A 19913-nucleotide genomic window follows, 5' to 3' on the forward strand; every position below is an offset into this window, starting at 1 on the left:
TGCCATATTTTAATTTGGAATTTACTGTTGCTGAAATTCAGCTGTTTGCAGAGGTGGTGCAGAGTTTAAAATCTAATTTTTTTGTTGCTAATACAGTGCTTCTACCACACTATCTGAGCAACATGACTGGGATAAAGCGAGGCCATGGTAGAAGAGGAATTAGGCTTGGTGTTCAAGGTCTACATGGGGTAGGTGGTAATGTTTGTGAAACCACTAGTGAAGCAACGTCACGTTCAATGCAAAGACAACTGATGTTACTGGACAGGCTACACTACTACCTTTCTTTGGCAGACGCACACACAGCGGTACGTCTTGCCGATGATGCACAGAAAGAGCATGTACTCGAAAGGATAGCAAGTACAGCTTCAAGTGGCATCTCCTCTTCCTCCACCTCAACATCACACCCAGTACAGTCCACAGAGGTGGCACCCAAATTCCGCTTGCTTCCTCCCGGGGCGCAACTATCCAACCGTTCAACTGACTGTACGAAACTACAGATGGGCGAGTCTGAAGAGCTGTTCACGCATTCTATGCCATATTCATCAGAAGCATAGACAAAAGCTTTGCAGAGTCAAAAGGAGGAAATCTGCACCGACGCCCAAAATTTTTTTATCTTGGATCCGGGGCAGGACAAAGTACGGTCCGAACAGCATCCTGACCTTCATCATAAGACGTTAACCCTGGGGTGGGAGGGTAGGTGGATCCTGATGAGACTCAGATATATGAGGCTCACGCGAACTGTACTGCGCTGTCAGGGCAAGAAGAGGAGGAGGGTGACTCCAAGGGCAAGAAATGTAATAATGTGAAGTACAGTATTCAGATGTACAGGACATCTTGTTCTTTAGACACCATTTTTGTGCTTGCGACGCCATTTTGCTGTTTACGAGTTAAATTTTGTAACTTAACTAGATGAAAGTTCACGGCTGTTATGAAACCAGACTGTTCCAGCTTGTACAAGATATGAGATATGAGATGAGACCCTAAAAGAATGTGCTATTGTTCTATTTTCTACGTCACGCAGCTGGGGTCATATTCCGATTTTCTTGCAATACTATTGGCTTAAATGTATTACGATTCTATTGGTAGCTGTATACTTTGCATAATTAAGCAGAATGCTATGTAATGTGAGATTCAGTAAAGGGGCTTAGTGATCTGCCTCGATCCTCCCGTACAGAGACCCCCGTCTCCGTGTGGTCATTCCCAGTTGCTAGCAACGCCCTGTGAATTAATTTGGAAAGCACTGGATCAACCGTGAAGGGTTAATTTAGCCCTACCTCAACAGCTTGGCGCCCAACATGGGGCCCCCTGAACAGGGACGCCTCTGCCCCCGGAGGACAACAAGACAAAGGACCCTCGGAGCGGACACAGGTGTTGGAAAATTGGGACTGATCACCCCCCACAACCACGGTAAGTTGGCAGTTATACTGTTCAGACTGACCGTTGGTGTGGTTTTCCTGTGCTTGTTGCTGCAAAGAGGATCTGAGGTTTGTCCCCTGGTGGGGTGATTCATGGGTGGAATCATATAGAGGTGTAGTCCCGTTGGGGGCCCAGTGCTCGAACCGTACCTCATAAGGGACGGACACCCCGGATTGACCAGAGATTGTGACTCTCTTTATAGTCAAAATATCCTGAAATCCTGAATTCACTGTTAGAGTCAGGCGTGGTGAGTGATCGAAGACTGGGTAGGATACGTAACTCAGGTATATATATATTATATATATATATATATATATATATATATATATATATATATAAAACCAGAGGTGTCCGGAGGGATAGTCTGAGACGCCCTCCTCCTTTCACTGAGTACTGCGAATTTTGGGCAATCCCAGTGGGGGATTATTGACCCTGTGGAACAGACTGAGACAGCCGCTCCAGTATTGTGCACAACTAAAGGATATTTAGCTCTAAATGAGAGAATCCGTGGAAGGAAAAGAAGAATTTTGTGGCTTGGCACATGAATTGTGTGACGAAGGTGTTAGGAAGAACAGAGGAAGTGAATTCTGATTGTTTCTGTTACTGCTATGTTAAAGAAGGAAAAATTGTCTATTATTATGGAAAAGACAGATTGTTTGTGGTTCAAGCAAGTGGCTGTGGTCTGAGGAAGTGATTAAAAGAAGGAACTGAGATTAATGATACTAATGTGTCAGGCAGACGAATAGTTAAAAGTGATGATTTGAAAGAAGAGGTCTCCCTGCTAGATGACAATTGTACAAGGAGACCGAGAGTCGCAGCCCCCACCTTTTCTTTGTTAAACGCTCACAGTGTCTCTTATGAGCCACCGCTGCCAGCCTCAGTCCCCGCTAAAAAAAAAAAAGTTTTCAGAAGTATTTAACCCGTCTGTTCAGCGTACAGAGAAAAAAAAAAGCAAAAGCAAACAGCAGCCTCCAGTCCCCACCGCAGCTGCGAGTACACAGTGTGCCCTTCAGCCCACACAGCAAACTCTCACCCCCCTTCCCCAGTCTTCAGCTACTGAGAACCTTACTCCTCAGCCCCTCCCTGCTAATTATGGCGCTGTGCCAGACTCGAACATTTTCAGAGATTGTCATTTCCCTGCTATTTTAATTGGAGTAGATGCTAGACCCAATTAATATACTTTTATAAACCCTATTTCTGTGGGACCTTTTCCCAAGGTTACTGTTCAGTTCGTAATCTCTCCCACATGTCCTGTAAATTTACTAGGGGTAGATTAATTATCACAGTTCCGCTAATCCACAAGGGGCACAAAACAATCCCAACCAGTTTTCAAAAAAAAAAAAAAAAATAATATGAGCAGGTGTCTTTTGCCATTGTTGCCACTGTTAGCCTCCTTAAAGCATCTGGAAGCACTGAACTGTCGGGTTTCGGCCTCGAGACTTCAGTTCTGCCTTGGTCAAGTGATATTCTTGGGTCACTGTCTCCTTCAGGGTGTCAGACACCTCGCAGAAGAAAGAAAAATAGCTGTCAGCTCCCTTCCTTTCCCAAAAGATGAAACTGAACTCCAGCGTTTTCTTGGACTATGTACTTATAATAATAATAATAATAATAAGCACGGTGGCTCAGTGGTTAGCGCTGCAGCCTTGCAGCGCTGGGGTCCTGGGTTCGAATCCCACCAAGGACAACATCTGCAAGGAGTTTGTATGTTCTCCCCGTGTTTGCGTGGGTTTCCTCCGGGCACTCCGGTTTCCTCCCACACTCCAAAGACATACTGATAGGGAATTTAGATTGTGAGCCCCATCGGGGACAGTGATGAAAATGTGTGCAAACTGTAAAGCGCTGCGGAATATGTTAGCGCTATATAAAAATAAAGATTATTATTAAAGATTATTAAAATAAATTTTATTTTTATAGCGCCGACATATTCCGCAGCACTTTACATTTCAGAGGGGATTTGTACAGACAATAGACATTACAGCATAACAATAATCACATACAGTAGATTATAACAAATAACAAGGGAGTGAGGGCCCTGCTCGCAAGCTTACAGTCTATGAGGAAAGAGGTAGACACGAAAGGTGGGTGGTAACAGTTGCCCTGATTGTATGGACCAGCCATAATGTTAAGTGTGTAACAGTACAGACACAGAGGGCTAATGGATGCATAAAGCATGTGGGAACATGATGCTGGGAACCTGGTTATGGTAAAATTTTTGGCTCTGCCACACAGGGATAGGTTAGGTTAATGTGTTGAGGCGATAGGCCAGTCTGAATAAATGCGTTTTCAGGACACGCTTAAAATTGTGGGGACTGGGGACTAATCGTATTGACCTGGGAAGTGCATTCCAAAGAATTGGCGCGGCACGTGTAAAGTCTTGGAGATGGGAGTGGGAGGTTCTGACTATTGAGGATACTAACCTCAGGTCATCAGCAGAACGGAGGGCGCGGGTAGGGTGGTATACTGAAACAAGGGAGGAGATGTAGGGTGGTGCTGAGCCATGGAGGGCTTTGTGGGTGAGGGTAATAAGTTTATACTGAATTCTGGAGTGGATGGGTAGCCAGTGTAATGACTGGCACAAGGTAGAGGCATCGGTGTAACGATTGGTGAGGAATATGATCCTGGCTGCAGCATTCAAGACAGATTGGAGAGGGGAGAGTTTGGTAAGAGGGAGACCGATTAGAAGAGAGTTACAATAGTCGAGACGAGAATGAATAAGAGAAACAGTAAGAGTTTTTGCAGAGTCAAAAGTAAGAAAAGGTCGAATTCTAGAAATGTTTTTGAGGTGCAGATGACAAGAGCGAGCCAGTGATCGAATGTGGGGGGCAAAGGAAAGCTCGGAATCAAGTATGACCCCAAGACAGCGGGCATGTTGCTGGGGAGTAATAGTGGAACCACACACAGAAATAGCAATGTCGGGTATAGGTACATTAGTAGCGGGAGGAAACACCAGGAGTTCAGTCTTTGACAGGTTCAGTTTCAGATATAGTGAGGACATGATATTAGACACAGCGTTTAGACAATCGCCAGTGTTTTCTAGAAAGGCTGGCGTGATGTCAGGAGAAGAAGCGTATAATTGGGTGTCATCAGCATAGAGATGGTACTGGAAACCAAATCTACTGATTGTTTGACCAATAGGGGCAGTGTACAAGGAGAAGAGGAGGGGGCCTAGAACCGATCCTTGAGGAACCCCAACAGTAAGGGGAAGGTGAGAGGAGGAGGAACCGGCAAAAGAAACAGTAAAGGAGCGGTCGGAGAGATAGGAGGAGAACCAGGAGAGAACGGTGTCCTTGAGGCCAATGGAATGGAGCATAGTGAGGAGGAGCTGATGATCCACAGTGTCGAATACTTATTGTTGTCAGTGGATACCGGATAAATCCCGCATAATGCAACCCCTTTACAACGCTTTGAAAGACGGTATAATGAACTATAAGGAAAGATGGCAGTGATGAGGATTACCTCCAACATGATTGTTCCCAATTTCTGATAGAAGAAACAGCTACTCCACCAAATGTCAGGGAGAACCCACTCCCAAATCCTGATCTGGTGTTATACACGGATGGTTCAAGATATGCTGACGAGTTTGGTAGATTCCACACGGGTTTTGCTGTTACCACAGAGGACACTGTAGTGCACGCAGCTGTGCACCCGTCCTCACAGTCAGCACAAGAAGCAGAACTCCAGGCTCTGTCTACTGCATGTACTTTGGCCAGGAACAGACAGGCTAATATATACACGGACTCACGGTATGCATTAGGTATTGCTCACGATTTTGGGGCTCTATGGGCGAATAAAGGGTTTATTACTACTGCCGGAACCCCAGTGAAAAATGCTGAAGCTGTTAAAACCCTCATGGACTCAATCAAATTACCTACTCAGTTGGCCATTATCAAAGTTAAGGTGCACGGTCCTAGGAACAGCCCACAGACTGTTGGCAACATATTTGCGGATATGCAAGCAAAAGCTGCCGCTCTCTTACCCGTTGAACCAACCATACCAACTATGGTGACCACACGATCTCAGCGTAAACAGTTACAAGAAGCACTGACCCTACAAGAACCTGAGGATCTACAACAGACTGAAGTTTTCTGTTGGACCCCGCGAGACCGCTTAATGACAATGCAGAGAATGTCTCCAAAGGAAGAGGTGAAGCAATGGAAGACTGATGGGGCACGAATGGATAATGGTCTCTGGGAAAAGGACCAACTTGTGTGTCTCCCTAAGCGGATGTACCCTGCTATTGCCACATGGGCCTACACATCGAGGAAAAAAAATCAGGCCCTCGCACTGGTGCAAAAATTCTACTGGGCCCCGGTTCTCCAGTTGGCCGGAAGCATTCCCCGTTACCAACATGACTGCAAAAACTACAGCGAAGAAACTGGTGATGGAAGTTATATGCAGATATGGGGTTCCAGAAGTTGTTGAAAGTGATCAAGGTCCGGCCTTTTCTTCTCATGTGTACCAGGAAGTTCTAACAATGCTTGGATCCACTGTAGCCCTCCATACTCCGTACCACCCACAATCCAGTGAGAGGCTGAACGGCACATTGAAGGGACAATTGACCAAAATGATGCAGGAGACTACGGCTCCATGGCCAGAGCTCCTACCCACTGTACTATACCATATCCGTACTACCCCTATTGCAAAACATGGCCTGTCCCCATATGAGATATTGTTTGGTACTAGGCCCCCAGTTGCAAATTTCCAGCCCCAGCAGTTATCAGAAGAGACTGACCGTGCTGTTCAATATGTTATTCAGCTTAGTAAAAATCTTGCTAACACCTATGTTCTAGTTTCCTTTTCTTCTCCAGATTCAGCAGAAACCGACACCTGTCATAACCTGAAGCCTGGTGATTTGGTAGTCGTGAAAAGGCATGTCAGAAAGCACGGACTAGAACCCTTGTATGACGGTCTCTATCAAGTTCTCCTCATCACCCAACAAGCCAATATCAAATGAAGGGGCATAATGTTTTGGTTTTCCGCATTTTTCATATTATTATTATTGGTAGAAGATAAAAGTTAAAGTTAGAAGATATTCAAAGACTCAGAGATCAATACAATAAAGACAATGATCGTAATAAGGACAGTTGGTGGTCAGACACCTTCTCCTTTCTCAATCCAGCCAATTGGTTTAAGGGAATTGGGGGCTGGATAGCTGGGATCCTACAAAGCTTGTTACACATTGCTGCCTGTATCCTTGTTGTATATGTGATACTAAAACTTGTTCTTTGGTGTATTTCTGTATGTATTAGGTAATTCTGCACCAAAACAGCTAATGATGATACCAAAGGTGTTGTTGCCCCTGCTCTTCTCTGCACCGAGCTCAAAAGGCTACTTGATGAAGATGTTGAAGCCAAGCGCATGGCTACCTACAAAAGATCTCCACCACCGTCATCAAAAATTGTTATTCGTGAACTGCAATATACAGGGGGGACGGGTGCGCCGCGACAGCCATGACTGGTAACACGGCATCAGTCATGTGAAGACCAGTACCCCTCGAGCTTATGGCTTGGGATAGCACCTCTGATGCTGCATATGTGTTATCAAAATTTATCTAGGGGGGAATTGTGAAGTACAGTATTCAGATGTACGGGACATCTTGTTCTTTAGACTCCATTTTTGTGCTTGCGACGCCATTTTGCTGTTTACGAGTTAAATTTTGTAACTTAACTAGATGAAAGTTCACGGCTGTTATGAAACCAGACTGTTCCAGCTTGTACAAGATATGAGATATGAGATGAGACCCTAAAAGAATGTGCTATTGTTCTATTTTCTACGTCACGCAGCTGGGGCCATATTCCGATTTTCTTGCAATACTATTGGCTTAAATGTATTACGATTCTATTGGTAGCTGTATACTTTGCATAATTAAGCAGAATGCTATGTAATGTGAGATTCAGTAAAGGGGCTTAGTGATCTGCCTCCATCCTCCCGTACAGAGACCCCCGTCTCCGTGTGGTCATTCCCAGTTGCTAGCAACGCCCTGTGAATTAATTTGGAAAGCACTGGATCAACCGTGAAGGGTTAATTTAGCCCTACCTCAACAATAACACAGAGGATGATGAGGTGTTAGATCCCAGTTGCCATGAACATAGAGGCACACAGCTGAGTAGGTCATCTGAGGAGAAAGACGAGGATACATTGAGTCGTACGTCACAGACACACAGTGATGCAGCCACGATGCATCCTCATCTACGACTGTGCCTGTGACCAGCAACGTCCGCGGGTCTGAAGCTCGCAGGGGTGACAAGGGTTGCCTAGCTGGGGCCTTTTTTGACACTGGAAAGGATGAGCCAACTCACGTATTCTGCCAACTTTGCAAAAAAAAAAAAAAAAAAACTGAGTCCAGGTAAAAACTGCAATAATATGACAACTACATATATGATCCGTCACATGCGCAATCAACATGCTATACTGTGGGAATCCCCCTGGGCAAAAATGCGGACCTCAACAACCATCAGCCACCCCATCAATCACATCTGCTGCTTCTTCCTCCTCTTCTGTTACGTTACAAAATACTGAGATGCAGGTCTTTGACCGCAGAACCTAAGGTTCTTTAACCACTGCAGTCACGCTGACTGAGAGGCCACCTTCCACTGTAACGGACGCGGACAAGCATGCTGATTTTGACCGATCACAGAGAACGAGCACACAAGTTTCTCAATTCACCGTAACATCTCCGCCTGCACCTCTCTCATGGTCCAGCAGTGTGTCCAGTTCAATGTACTCCGCCCTCACAGCACTGCAGCCAACCCACAGTTCCGCAATTGTGGTCACGGAAAAGATTATTTCCTCCTACGCATGACAAAGCTAAGAGGTTGAACTCCACCATCTCCAATCTGTTGGCCATGGAAATGTTGCCTTTCCACCTGGCAGATACAGTTGATGGCCGTCGCAGCCCGCCAGTACCAATTACCCAGTCACCATTACTTTTCAAAGAAAGCTGTGCCTGTGCTACACCAGCATGTTGCAGACAACATTCCTTGACAAAATTTCTGTCTGCCAGGTTGCATTTCACCACAGACTCTTGGACAAGTAAGCATGGCCAAGGGCGTTACATCTTTCTGACTGGGCACTGGGTGACTCTGGTGGCTGTGGGATCGGCGCTGCTCCACCAGTCTTGGAATCCACAAGGCTTGCAGGACAAACCTCTACATTTAACACTTCCTCCAATGCTTCTGCCTCCTCTATCTCCTCTAGGGCCTCCACCTGCACCCTCAACCTCTGCCTTCACAAGACACACATTCCAACAGTGCATAGCAAACACTAACCACCTCAGTACTGCGCAGCCAGGGCTCACCGCAATCAGGCAGTTTTAAAATTTATATGCCTTGGAGATCACAGTCATACTGTTGAAGAGTTGTGGACAGCTCTCCAGGCTGAGTTTGATCAATGGCTGTCTCAACTGAAGCCTGGGCCAACGCAGTATGGACGTGGCACATATCACGTTTACAGAGTGTGCAAAGATTAAGGACCTCTGCACTCTTCTGCACAGTTTCAAAATGGCTACTAAGATGGTTAGTGCTGACGCCGCCGTCATCAGCATCGAAGAGGAAGAGGTGATGGGGGAGCAACTGACAGATGAACACCTCTCTGTTGTCTGTGGTTAGCGGAAGGGGATGTAGGAAACAAGCCTCATTGTTACCCAGCCACCAACACAGCATTGGCTTAGACCTCGTGGTAGAGCTTGAGATATGAGTGCCTTCTTGCTGCAACATCATCTCCGTATAGTTGTGATTAAGAATAATGCTGACTACTGGGTTGCCACTCTGTTATATCCACGTTATAAAACCAAATTTTGCCAGATGATTCCCGCCCTAGAAAGGGACCCGTGAATGCTGGAGTATCGAAACATGCTTTTACACAACCTTAAGACAGCTTTTCCCAAGACAGCAGTGAAGCACACAGTTCGCATCGCAGCTATAGACTCCAACCTCCGACACGTCAATTCATCAACGCCAAATGATTAACAGCAGCAGAAGTGGAAGAAGCAATTTCTGTGAGTCCATTGACACTGTTTTAGACCAACACATGCACCAGCACAACAGAGTCCAAGTCATACACGTGGTGAACGAATGGAGAGGATGGTGCAGGAGTATCTAGAACTGAATATCAATACCATCAGGGAGGGTTTGGATCCTTTCACATTTTGGTCTTCCAACATGGATGAGTGGCCTGAGTTCGCCTCACACACCTTGTAGGTTTTATCATGCCCGGCAGCCAGCATTCTCTCAGAACATCTTCAGCGCTGCTGGTGGTGTCCAGATGGATAAGCGCATCCAGCTGTCCTCTGAAAGTGTAGACAGCCTAACTTTCATCAAGATGAACAAGTCATGGATCTCCAAGGACTTTTGCACCCCAATTGCAGACTGTACAGACATAACTGCACTCTGTGATATCTTTAGTGTAGCTTCTGTCGCCACAGCTGCTGCTTATGATGCCGATGACACACAATTATACACTTCTTCTCCTTATATCACGCCTGCCTTTTTGGAAAACACCAGTGATTGTCTTACCGCTGTCTCTAACATGTCCTCCCTCTATCTGATACTGAACCTGTCAAAAACTGAACTTCTCGTGTTTCCTCCCTATGCTAACCTACCTATGCCCGACATTGCCATTTCCGTGTGTAGTTCCACCATTACTCCCAGCAACATGCCCGCTGTCTTGAGGTCATACTTGATTCCGACCCTTCATTCACCCCCCACATCAGATCACTGGCTCGCTCTTGTTATCTGCACCTCAAAAACATTTCTAGAATTCGACCCTTTCTTACTTTCGACTCTGCAAAAACTCTTACTGTTTCTCTTATTCATTCTCGTCTGGACTACTGTAACTCTCTACTAATCGGTCTCCCTCTTACCAAACTCTCCCCTCTCCAATCTGTCCTGAATGATGCAGCTAGGATCATATTCCTCACCAATCGTTATACCGATGCCTCTACCTTGTGCCAGTCCTTACACTGGTTACCCATTCACTCCAGAATTCAGTATAAACTTATTACCCTCACCCACAAAGCACTCCATGGCTCAGCACCACCCTACATCTCCTCCCTTTTATCTGGTTTCAGGGAAGATTTTCAAATTGCCCATACATGTTACTTGTCACAGGTGCGTTTGTATGAGCATCACGTGGTATAACAAAACATGTGTAATTGTAATAATTTTCTGGGAGAAATACTTCATTTTGAGCACCAACTTCAAGGGTGCCAACACTTTTGGCCATGATTAAGTCTTACATCCATATGGATGATTTTTTACAAGATACAAAAAATGTGGAATTTTAGTGCAAGCTGTGAACTTGAGTTCGCTGAATCAGAGTAGACAGAATGTCATTCTTAACACCTAAGCAAGGTTTATAACTGCTCCAAAGGATGAGCTGATGGAAATCAGTAATATAAACGGAACATCCTCCATCCGCTATATTAGGAGGTGAGATACAAAAAAAAGTATATTCATTGTACTTGCCCAGTTAATAACTCACTGTTTAGTTTTTTACTTTTATATTCCTTAACAAGCTGAACCTAGGACTGGGGATATAAAAAGATGATTTTGACAACTGAAGGTGTACACATGCTGGTGGTGAGACAGGTTATAGCATTGCATTGTTCTCCTACCCTCAGGGAAACAGAAGAACATCTATAGATGGAAACCTTTAGGTATTTTCTATTATTTCTACTTTTAATTGTATAGCTTATTTGTATGTTGCTTTATATATATTTTATTTATTTATCTTTACACAATTTTTCTAGTAAGCATTGCACGTTTTATATTAAGTTTGGACCTTGTATGGTCCAAATAATACATAGTCTATTGATTATGAATTGGATTTTTGTGACGTTAGGAAGTCAAAAAATAATACCAATAAGTGACTTTTGACTTGGATGGAGTTAACAATGACGGGTCATGGCTGCATTGTATTGAGCATTGTTTTAAGTCGTGAAACTGTTCCACAAAGCAGTACAAATCTACTGCTCATAACAGTCATATATTTCAATTTCTGTCCTAATGACAGACCAAAATGTACCAACCCCTTTCCATCACAACACTGCCTGTGCAAATGGGTTGTACCAAGAGACACCATTTTGGAAACTAGACCCATCAGGGATGTGTGGTGAGCACCTTGAAAACCCACGTGCTTCACAGAACTTATAGCATTGAGCCGTGAAAATTTTTAAAAAAATTAATTTCCCATAAAAAAAATTATTAGCCCCAAATTTTACACTTTCATAAGGGTAACAGCAGAAAATTGACCCTAAAATTTGTTGTGCAATTTTCTCTTGAGTACACCAAAACCCCATATGTGGTCAAAAACTGCTTTTGAGGCACAGTGCAAAGCTCAGAAGGGAAGAAACGCCATATTACAGTGAAGATTTTGCTGCACTTGTTTGAGGGTGCCATGTCATATTGGCAGAGCCCCTGGAGTGCCAGAAAAGCAGAACCCCACATAAATGACCCCATTTTACAAACTACACCTCTCAGTGAATTCATCTAGGGGTGCAGTGATCATACTGACACTACAGGTGGGTCACAGACTTTTATACCATTGGGCAGTGAAGAAAATATAATTTAAATTTTTACCACCAAGATTGTGCGTTAGCCCCAGATTTTACATTTTCATACTGGGAAATGGGTAAAAGTGGCACCAAAATTTGTCACACAATTTCTGCTAAATGTACAGATACCCTATATATGGCTGTACAGTGCTGCTTAGCCACACGGGGAGACTCAGGAGGAATGGAGAGCAGATTTTGCGAAAATAGTTTGCAGACTCAAAGTGCTAGAAAAGCAGAATCCGCTCTCAAGTGACCCTTTTTGGAAATTATACCCCTTTGAAAATTTATCACAGGTGTAATGACGATTTTGACTCCATGGGAGTTTTCTAGAAACAAGAAGAGTGGATGTTGCTGAGTGAAAATTGCAAACTGCCGTTGTAGTGACCAGTATTGATGTAGTGACCAGTACACTGTGGTGAACAGCTCATGCTTCTGGAGAAACACACCCATAAATTAGGCAGGCTCTCATCACTACAAAAATGCCAATCATGTGGGCATTAAATTTGGTTTAGACACAATGGGGCTCAGAAGGGAGAGAGACATTTGGATTTGGGAGTGCAGGAGCCATTTAGATTTTCTAGAGCCTTTGTACTATTAGTAACGTGGAAGCCCCCTATAATTCCATTGACAGATGACGAACCTGAGTGAGGACTTGCTTTTTTTGTGGACTGAGTTGAATCTTTAATTGGGAACATTTTACATAGCATTTAGGGTCACATTTTTCCAGTGCCCTACACTGAGCACTTACATTGGGGTTTCCATCAAGTCTCCGAGTAACGTGACAGATGAAACCCCCGAGGGATCCATTTACTATAATGAGGCAGAAGTTACTCTGGCCTCTGTTCAGCGGTGTCCTTCTTTTCAGGAGTGCACAAAAATGTGGCGCACCGCACTTTTATGCATGCCTAAAGAGATGGATACCACAGGCCAGATAGTGTCCATAGTACCTCCATCTGCCTCATTATAGGGAATTTTCAGTAGGGGGTTCTGTATGAATCACGTAGTTCAGAGATTTACCCATAAACCCCAATGTAAATGTTCAGCGCAGAGCACAGGATAAATGTAATCTTTGGGAGGCAGAATGAACACATCAACAGCAGGTGAAGAATTGGTTTTAACTATTTTTTACGCCGTTTACCACAAAAATGTTGTTTTAGCACCAGATTTTACATTTCACATGGCACTTAAATTTGTCACCCAATTTCTACTAAACGTGGCAAAACCCCATTATGTGGCTGTACAGAACTGCTTAGCCTTACGGCGAGACTCGGGACGGAGGAGAATGCTATTTGACTCTTGGAGAAAAAATTATTGTAGAAGAGTCTGTGGACTCCATAAACAGAGTCCTAAGTGCCAGATCAGAATCCCCCTATTTTTGCAAATTACACCCCTCTGGGAATTTATCTGTAGAATTAAGCATCAGTGGATGCTGCTGAGTGAAAATTACAAATCTGTCATTGTAGTGCCCAGTAGAGTGTGCCGATCTAATGTTTCTGGAGACATGGACGCCGTAAAATAAGTGGGCTCTCATAGCTACAGAAATGCCAAACACGTGGACACTAATTGTCGTCTAGGCGTACTGTGAGGCTCAGAAGCGATCGAGGAGCCACAGAGCTTTTCTAAAGCCTTTGTGCTACAAGTAACCTGGAAGCCCTATATATTTCCATTGACAGAAGACGGACCTGAGTGGGGACTTGCTTTTTATGGTGGATTGAGTTAAAGCTTTTATTGTCAACATTTTACATGAATGACATGATTCAGATGAAAACCTGGAGAGATCCATTTACTATAATAAAGCAGCAGAGTTACTCTGGACTCCGTTTGGCCTCTGTTCAGCGGTGTCCTTTTCAGAAGTGAACAAAACTGTGGCCAACCGTGATTTTATGCATGATTGAAAAGACGGACACCGCCAAATCATATCCCAGACGGCATACACAGTGCCTCCATCTGCCTCATTATGGGGAATCTTCCACTGGGGGTTCCATTTGAATTACAAATTTCAGATATTTACATGGAAACCATGATGTAAGTTTTCAGTGCAGAATAAATGTGAGCCGGGCCTCATCTTTGGCAGGCAGAAATAAAAAAAATAAATAGTAGGTAAAGAATTGGTTTTATTTATATTTTACGCCATGTCTCATGTGGTATAAAGGATTAGACTACTTTATTCTTCAGGTCGGTGTGGATTACAGTAATACCAGATTTATATAGTTTTTTATGATAGTCGGCTATTGTACACTAAAACCTTTTATTTGCAAAAAAAATATATTTTGCATCGCCATATTCGGAGATTTATAATTTCTCTAAATTTCTGCCAACAGAGGCATGTGAGGACTATTTTGCGGACAAGTTGACATTTTATTGTTACCATTTTCGGGCACATAACATTTTTTGATTGTTTCTATTCCCTTCTGCAGCATAATCGCATGTTTACTGTGTTGTTAATAAATGTGCTTGAGGTTATCCTGATAGTATAAAAAAATCTATTATAAAACGGCGCCCACCGTGCCTGCGCAGTAGTATCGGTGTATATAGAGGTGATCCAAAAGCTGCTATTGCGCAGGCGCCGGCAGCACCAACTTGCTAGAGAAGGAAAAAAAAATGCTCTTGTCCAAGATGGTGCCGCCTGCACAGTACGAGCAATCAACGATCGCCGGGACCTTTTTTTCTGCACAGCAAGTGTCTGTGATTGAACCTCTATATGGATAAGAGACAGAAATGATATAATTGCACTACGCTACACTCTAATAAATATTATCTTGTTAGAAGAAACCGTTAATGTGTTTGTTCCACAAATAAATCTCACATTTAGATAATGAAAAACAGAATATTTTATCAATTGAATAACTTTTTAAAAATGCTCCTGTGTCTAGATGCTGATATTACAGAATTTTTATGGCGCCCCCTGGTGTTTTTTACTATTCCCTCTCAGAACGTCCTCCAAATGTATATAGCTCCAAAGGACACATGTTCAGCCACTTAGTACCGACTGGGCATGTGCTCCCTGCTGTTGGAAACATTAGAGGGGCATTTTCGGGAAAAAAATTGAAACAATAATTTAGGGCGTAGTAACAAGTGGGTAACAACAATTTCTAGAAAAAAAGAGCATTTTTCTAAAATCATTTTGATTGGAAAAAAATGCATGGCTAACAGAGAAAGAAGTATTTAAAGAAGCACTCCCATTAAAATTGATAAGGGCTAAACCTGACCTGTTTGAATGGATATATAGTGTAGTGTAGGAGCATTGACATACTGATCAATCGTTGTCTTTCCCGGTGTCCAGCACCACTCTGATTCTCTTCTCACTAGCATGGTGACTGTTCTGAATTGACTGCTCACAGAGGGGTTGCCTCTTTTACAATGTAGGCCTATTGAGTCTCGGTCTGACAGTCCATAGGCTAACAGTATAAGTCACTTTCGGGTCACACATAGACCCCAGTGTGGTCCAGACAGTCTGAACTTTAGTAACAGAGTATGAAGCTGGAACAACAATAAGTGCAATAGGGTCTTATCCAGTAAATAAGTAAAAGTGCGTGGGCAATGGTGCTCATCTGGTCAGGTTGTGTGCCCAGTGCCCACAACCGCTAAAAAGGTTTAAGCTGATAAAGACCCATGGTTATGAAAACATCAAGGACTGGAATAAAATGAGTTAAATCTGCGCTGCCATTGGAAAAGTGATGAGGAGTCAGGAATCCAAGAACGCGGTTTATTGGTCAACGCGTTTCGAAGTAACAAACTTCTTTATCCGGACAAACCACAGTTTATCCACAGCTATAGTTTGTCCTGATGAAGAAGTTTGATACTTTGAAACGCGTTGACCAATAAACCACATTCTTGGATTCCTGACTCCTCATCACTTTTCCGATGGCAGCGCAAACTTAACCCATTTTATTCCAGTCCTTGATGGAACTTTAGTAATGTGACTCAGAAGAGGACTGAAGCGGCGCTGGAAACTGGGGAAGATAGCGATTGGTGAGTATATTAATATACCTACACTACATATAAATTCACACAGGTTTAGACCATAAACATTTTAATGAGAGTGCTTCTTTAATCATGGGACAACAATTTAATATATTTTCCATTGTCCTCTGCACAACATAGGACCAACTATCACTTAGCCTGAATGGGATAAAAGTTTCCTGTTTTACATCAGGATTAACGACAACTGTGAAACGTTTTTCAACATATAATTCTCTATATAAACACACTATATATTTTAAATACATTTTTATTTGTGGAAAAAAAATAATTAAAATAGAAAAAAACACACAGCCTTGCAATTCCAAGCTTTTAGCATAATGCATGAATAAGACATGCTTACATGGAACATACAGTTATGTTTCTGTCTACAAAAAGTACAAGGAGCCGACACTAAGAGGACATTCCCTGCTGGGTCTGAACTGATGCCGACTACAGGTGCAGAAGACCTTTATGTTCTCCGTAGGCTCCTGGCGGTAGCTGGCAGGACTGATCTGAGAAGCAGATGAGTCTCAACTTTATGGTTCCCTAAATTGGATAAACATTTAGAAATTGAAATAACATTTCCCTCCTAAAGTATTTGCCAATTTGCTGAGTGGAGAATCGATTTGGCAGCTAAGCAGAAAGGAAATCTTTGTGGGAGACTGTGTAACCTCTCTCAGGGTTCAGTGAGCAGCGACATTGAGCGCTATTACACCGGCATGGGTGGAATAGAGATGTTGGGGTAGAGATGTAACAGGACGGTGATGTTACTGTTAGTAGAAATCTCACATAGGCCAGAAGCTACCACTACAGTGTGGCCCTCAGGCACCTAATCTCAGATGCACATGTGGTCATTACAAGCACCAATGCTATGAGAGGAGCGAACGTTTGGGTCTCATTAGATTACGAAGCAGGTGTGAACACAACCTCTGCACCTACAAAGCTGAGTCCTTGCATGATACAGTAATTCAGAAGGTCCCATCCCACCCTCACACTTGGGCTACATTCACACATCTGGCTTTCTTATCGGCTGTTACGACGGACAGCACACTGACCCATAGAGTTTAATGGAACCATACACACACACACACATTTGCACTGTTAATGGATCTGGGTTTCCGTATTATCAAACTCAGAGCAAATCCTATTTTCATTCACTTTTGGGGTTTAGACTCGTAAAAAAGTGAATAAAAAGCAGAAGACATCAGTTTCTCATCCGTTTTGAATTAATCCATTGCTAAGAAACAATGGAAGAAAGTTCAGACAGTCTGCCACCTCCAATTTTTAAAAAAAAAAAAAAAAGATAAAAAATGCATGGAACATATAAAAAGGAGGCAATATGACTAGATCAGTGAAGCTTAAAACTGTCCATACACATCTGATTAATGTAGGCCGAACTGAACAAACCGGTTGACCTTTGTTTGGCTATGAGGGCCTCCTGAGTCTCCCCTGGCAGTGGATGTTGGGGAGAGATGAATAGGGCAGCCTGATCAGTTATATTTTTAAGCAAGTTAAGTTACTGCCAGGTAAGTCTGGAAGCAATTACTCCACTCGCCCTATACGCACCCCTGGCCGAGCCCACCTAAGTAGCGAGGCTGCTCCCCAGATATCTACTTTGTACGACTACCCTAAAGGCCCATTCAGACAGGTCAATATTTGGGATTGAGTGTTCTTAGGAGGGCTAGTTTCTCAACAATTCGTCCTGTATAAGCAGGGCGGAAATCACACGTCAAATGAGCAGAAAGATCGTTGGTCAGGTGAGATGATTTGTAAACTGGCTTAAAGAGGACAGTATCCAGATAAAATTGGCCCATGTTTTTTTCTATTTTGTTCCTGCTGCTGCCCTGATTATTCCAATTTTTACATCATATATGGTGCCAGATACATGGGCCATAATATTTATGCAATTTGTTTGGCCTTTACCAAGGGAGTGTGACTCATAGGATTCTATTTGGGCTTTTCTGCACTGTTGCTCTATGAATAACACCACTCTGGTAAAGACCAAAATATTAGCATTAAATTTTAAAAAAACTCAAACATATATCTTTGGAACCACATGACAGATGAAAAAAAAAATCTCGGATCGCAGGGACACTTTTGACCGAGCAACAGGTCCTCTTTACCAATCATCAGTCTCGTCAGCATATTATCCCATGTAAACAGATGATGTGCTGCCGAGAGCATAATTTTCACCGTGAACAGAACGATCTTGTGACGGCCAGGAAGGTACGTCCGAGAGTGGACCCTCTGGGTCGCGGCGCTGGAGCTCCCGGGGGCGAGCGCGCCAGGTGGTGCCGACCCCTATACAGGGGCCGTTAGGGGCAGACCCTCGGAAGACAGATGCCGCGACTGCTAGAACCAAGAGGGGCGGCTCAAAGGACTGAGTGAGAGGTACAGGACTGAGGATAGAATGCAGAACGGAGTAAGAAGTGCAGGTCAAAGTATAGGACGGAGACACAGAGTACAGGACTGGGCACTGGAGTACAGGACTGGGCACTGGAGTACAGGACGGAGATACGGAGAACAGGACTGAGCACTGGAGTACAGGACTGGGCACTGGAGTACAGGACGGAGATAGGGAGGAAAGGACTATAGAGCAGAGCACAGAGTGCAGAACAGGAAACGAGCACCGGACTGAGGCAAGGCAAGGGATAAGAGGAAGTTACAGGAAGAACTCCTGCAACCTGGCCAGAGCACCGCAGGCAAGGCACACGATAATCAGGCGTCTCCACCATGTTGGAGACGCCTGATATACCCCACGCTGTGACCTGATAGGAGGACAGAACCTTAGGGCGGGCGCTGCAGGGTTAAGAACCCTGCATGGGGCGCGCCCGCGGCCTAAGGCGCCTGCGCGTGAGGACCACACTCCGGGGGGACGAGCGCGGGGCGGAGACCAGCACAGTGCGGCGAGATGGGGGCAGGTGAGTACAGGCGGCGGCTGGCCCCGCCGCTGCAGGCACGGCGGCGGTCACCGCCGCCGACGTGACAGATCTATTACAGATAGTTCTGCATGCATTGGAGTCCGGTGTGACTAAATAGGCTTATAAATGACTGAACGTACAGTGTAAACCCGGCTTAGGTCAAAAGTTCAAATCAGAACGAGATAAAAGGCAAAAATTCACAAATGTAAATACGGTATTTATGACAGGATGCGAAGACTAGCGCCACATTTCACAAGAATTGACGTGTAATATTCTATTTTGGGTGTAGGATCATGGCTAGTCTGCATTACAAATTTCCGGACACTAGAAGACAAGATCTCACAGTTTTGACTTTTATCATCATAACGGATCTAGGTCGCTTTATAATCATTGACTACTGATTACAACAAGTGAAGAGCTAAAAGCAGAACATATGTGGGCGACAGACTGTGCCAAGATGGCCACATGACACATAGACCAACACTACCGATGTGGCCGTCATACACAATCATGTGACTACCAAACACGTTGCAGGCTGCCCATCAGTTCTGACTTGACAATTTTACAAATGTGGCTGTCCTGGATGGAGACGTTACCTCACTGGCTTCCTGCCCTGCAGCAAATCTTCAAGACTTTTGTCATAGTGTTCAGCTACAACGACCAGTCTCTCTGGAGAGGCAAGAAGAGAATATATCAAACATTAAAATGGAGTGAAACTGTACAGAGATAATACAAGCTGACAGAAAACGCACAATACTACTGATCTAGAAAATGATGAACAAAAATTGGTGGAGGACAGGTCACAAGATCTAAATTTGATATCAGCAATGTATTACATGACAAGTTTTATGTGCAGTCCATGAGATCCAAATATGGGGGAATCAATGCTTCCTCGGGAGAAGTTAATCAGGAATTTCCACTAAACATGTGCAAGTGTGAGATCAAAACCCTTCTAAGAAAAGAAAGCATACCGTATTTCTCTAGAGCTAATCGGATTTATGTTGAGAATATACGGAGTTAGGAATGTTTTGTCACAAATAGGAACATTCTGATCAGCAAAC

The 19913-nt window shown here is 43.9% G+C and overlaps 1 protein-coding gene and 1 long non-coding RNA gene across 5 annotated transcripts in view; one reads left to right on the plus strand and one right to left on the minus strand.

Annotated features, from left to right (window-relative positions):
• LOC141086113 (uncharacterized) overlaps positions 1 to 7355 on the plus strand; it is a 28155-nt gene extending 20800 nt beyond the window's left edge. Inside the window, exon 2 of the long non-coding RNA XR_012231511.1 lies at positions 6666 to 7355. This is a non-coding gene — a long non-coding RNA (uncharacterized lncRNA). The remainder of the gene's footprint in view (positions 1 to 6665) is intronic.
• Positions 1 to 19913, minus strand: part of TBCK (TBC1 domain containing kinase) — a 536201-nt gene that overhangs the window by 453662 nt on the left and 62626 nt on the right. For all 4 annotated transcript variants that reach the window (XM_073571832.1, XM_073571833.1, XM_073571835.1 and 1 more), the window contains exon 3: positions 19449 to 19521. In XM_073571832.1, coding sequence (XP_073427933.1) covers positions 19449 to 19521 — 73 coding nt within the window. The remainder of the gene's footprint in view (positions 1 to 19448; positions 19522 to 19913) is intronic.

Source organism: Dendrobates tinctorius, unplaced genomic scaffold, assembly GCF_039654945.1.
Source record: "Dendrobates tinctorius isolate UK_male_01 unplaced genomic scaffold, ASM3965494v1 ptg000030l, whole genome shotgun sequence".
In the NCBI taxonomy this organism is placed as follows: Eukaryota; Metazoa; Chordata; class Amphibia; order Anura; family Dendrobatidae; genus Dendrobates; species Dendrobates tinctorius.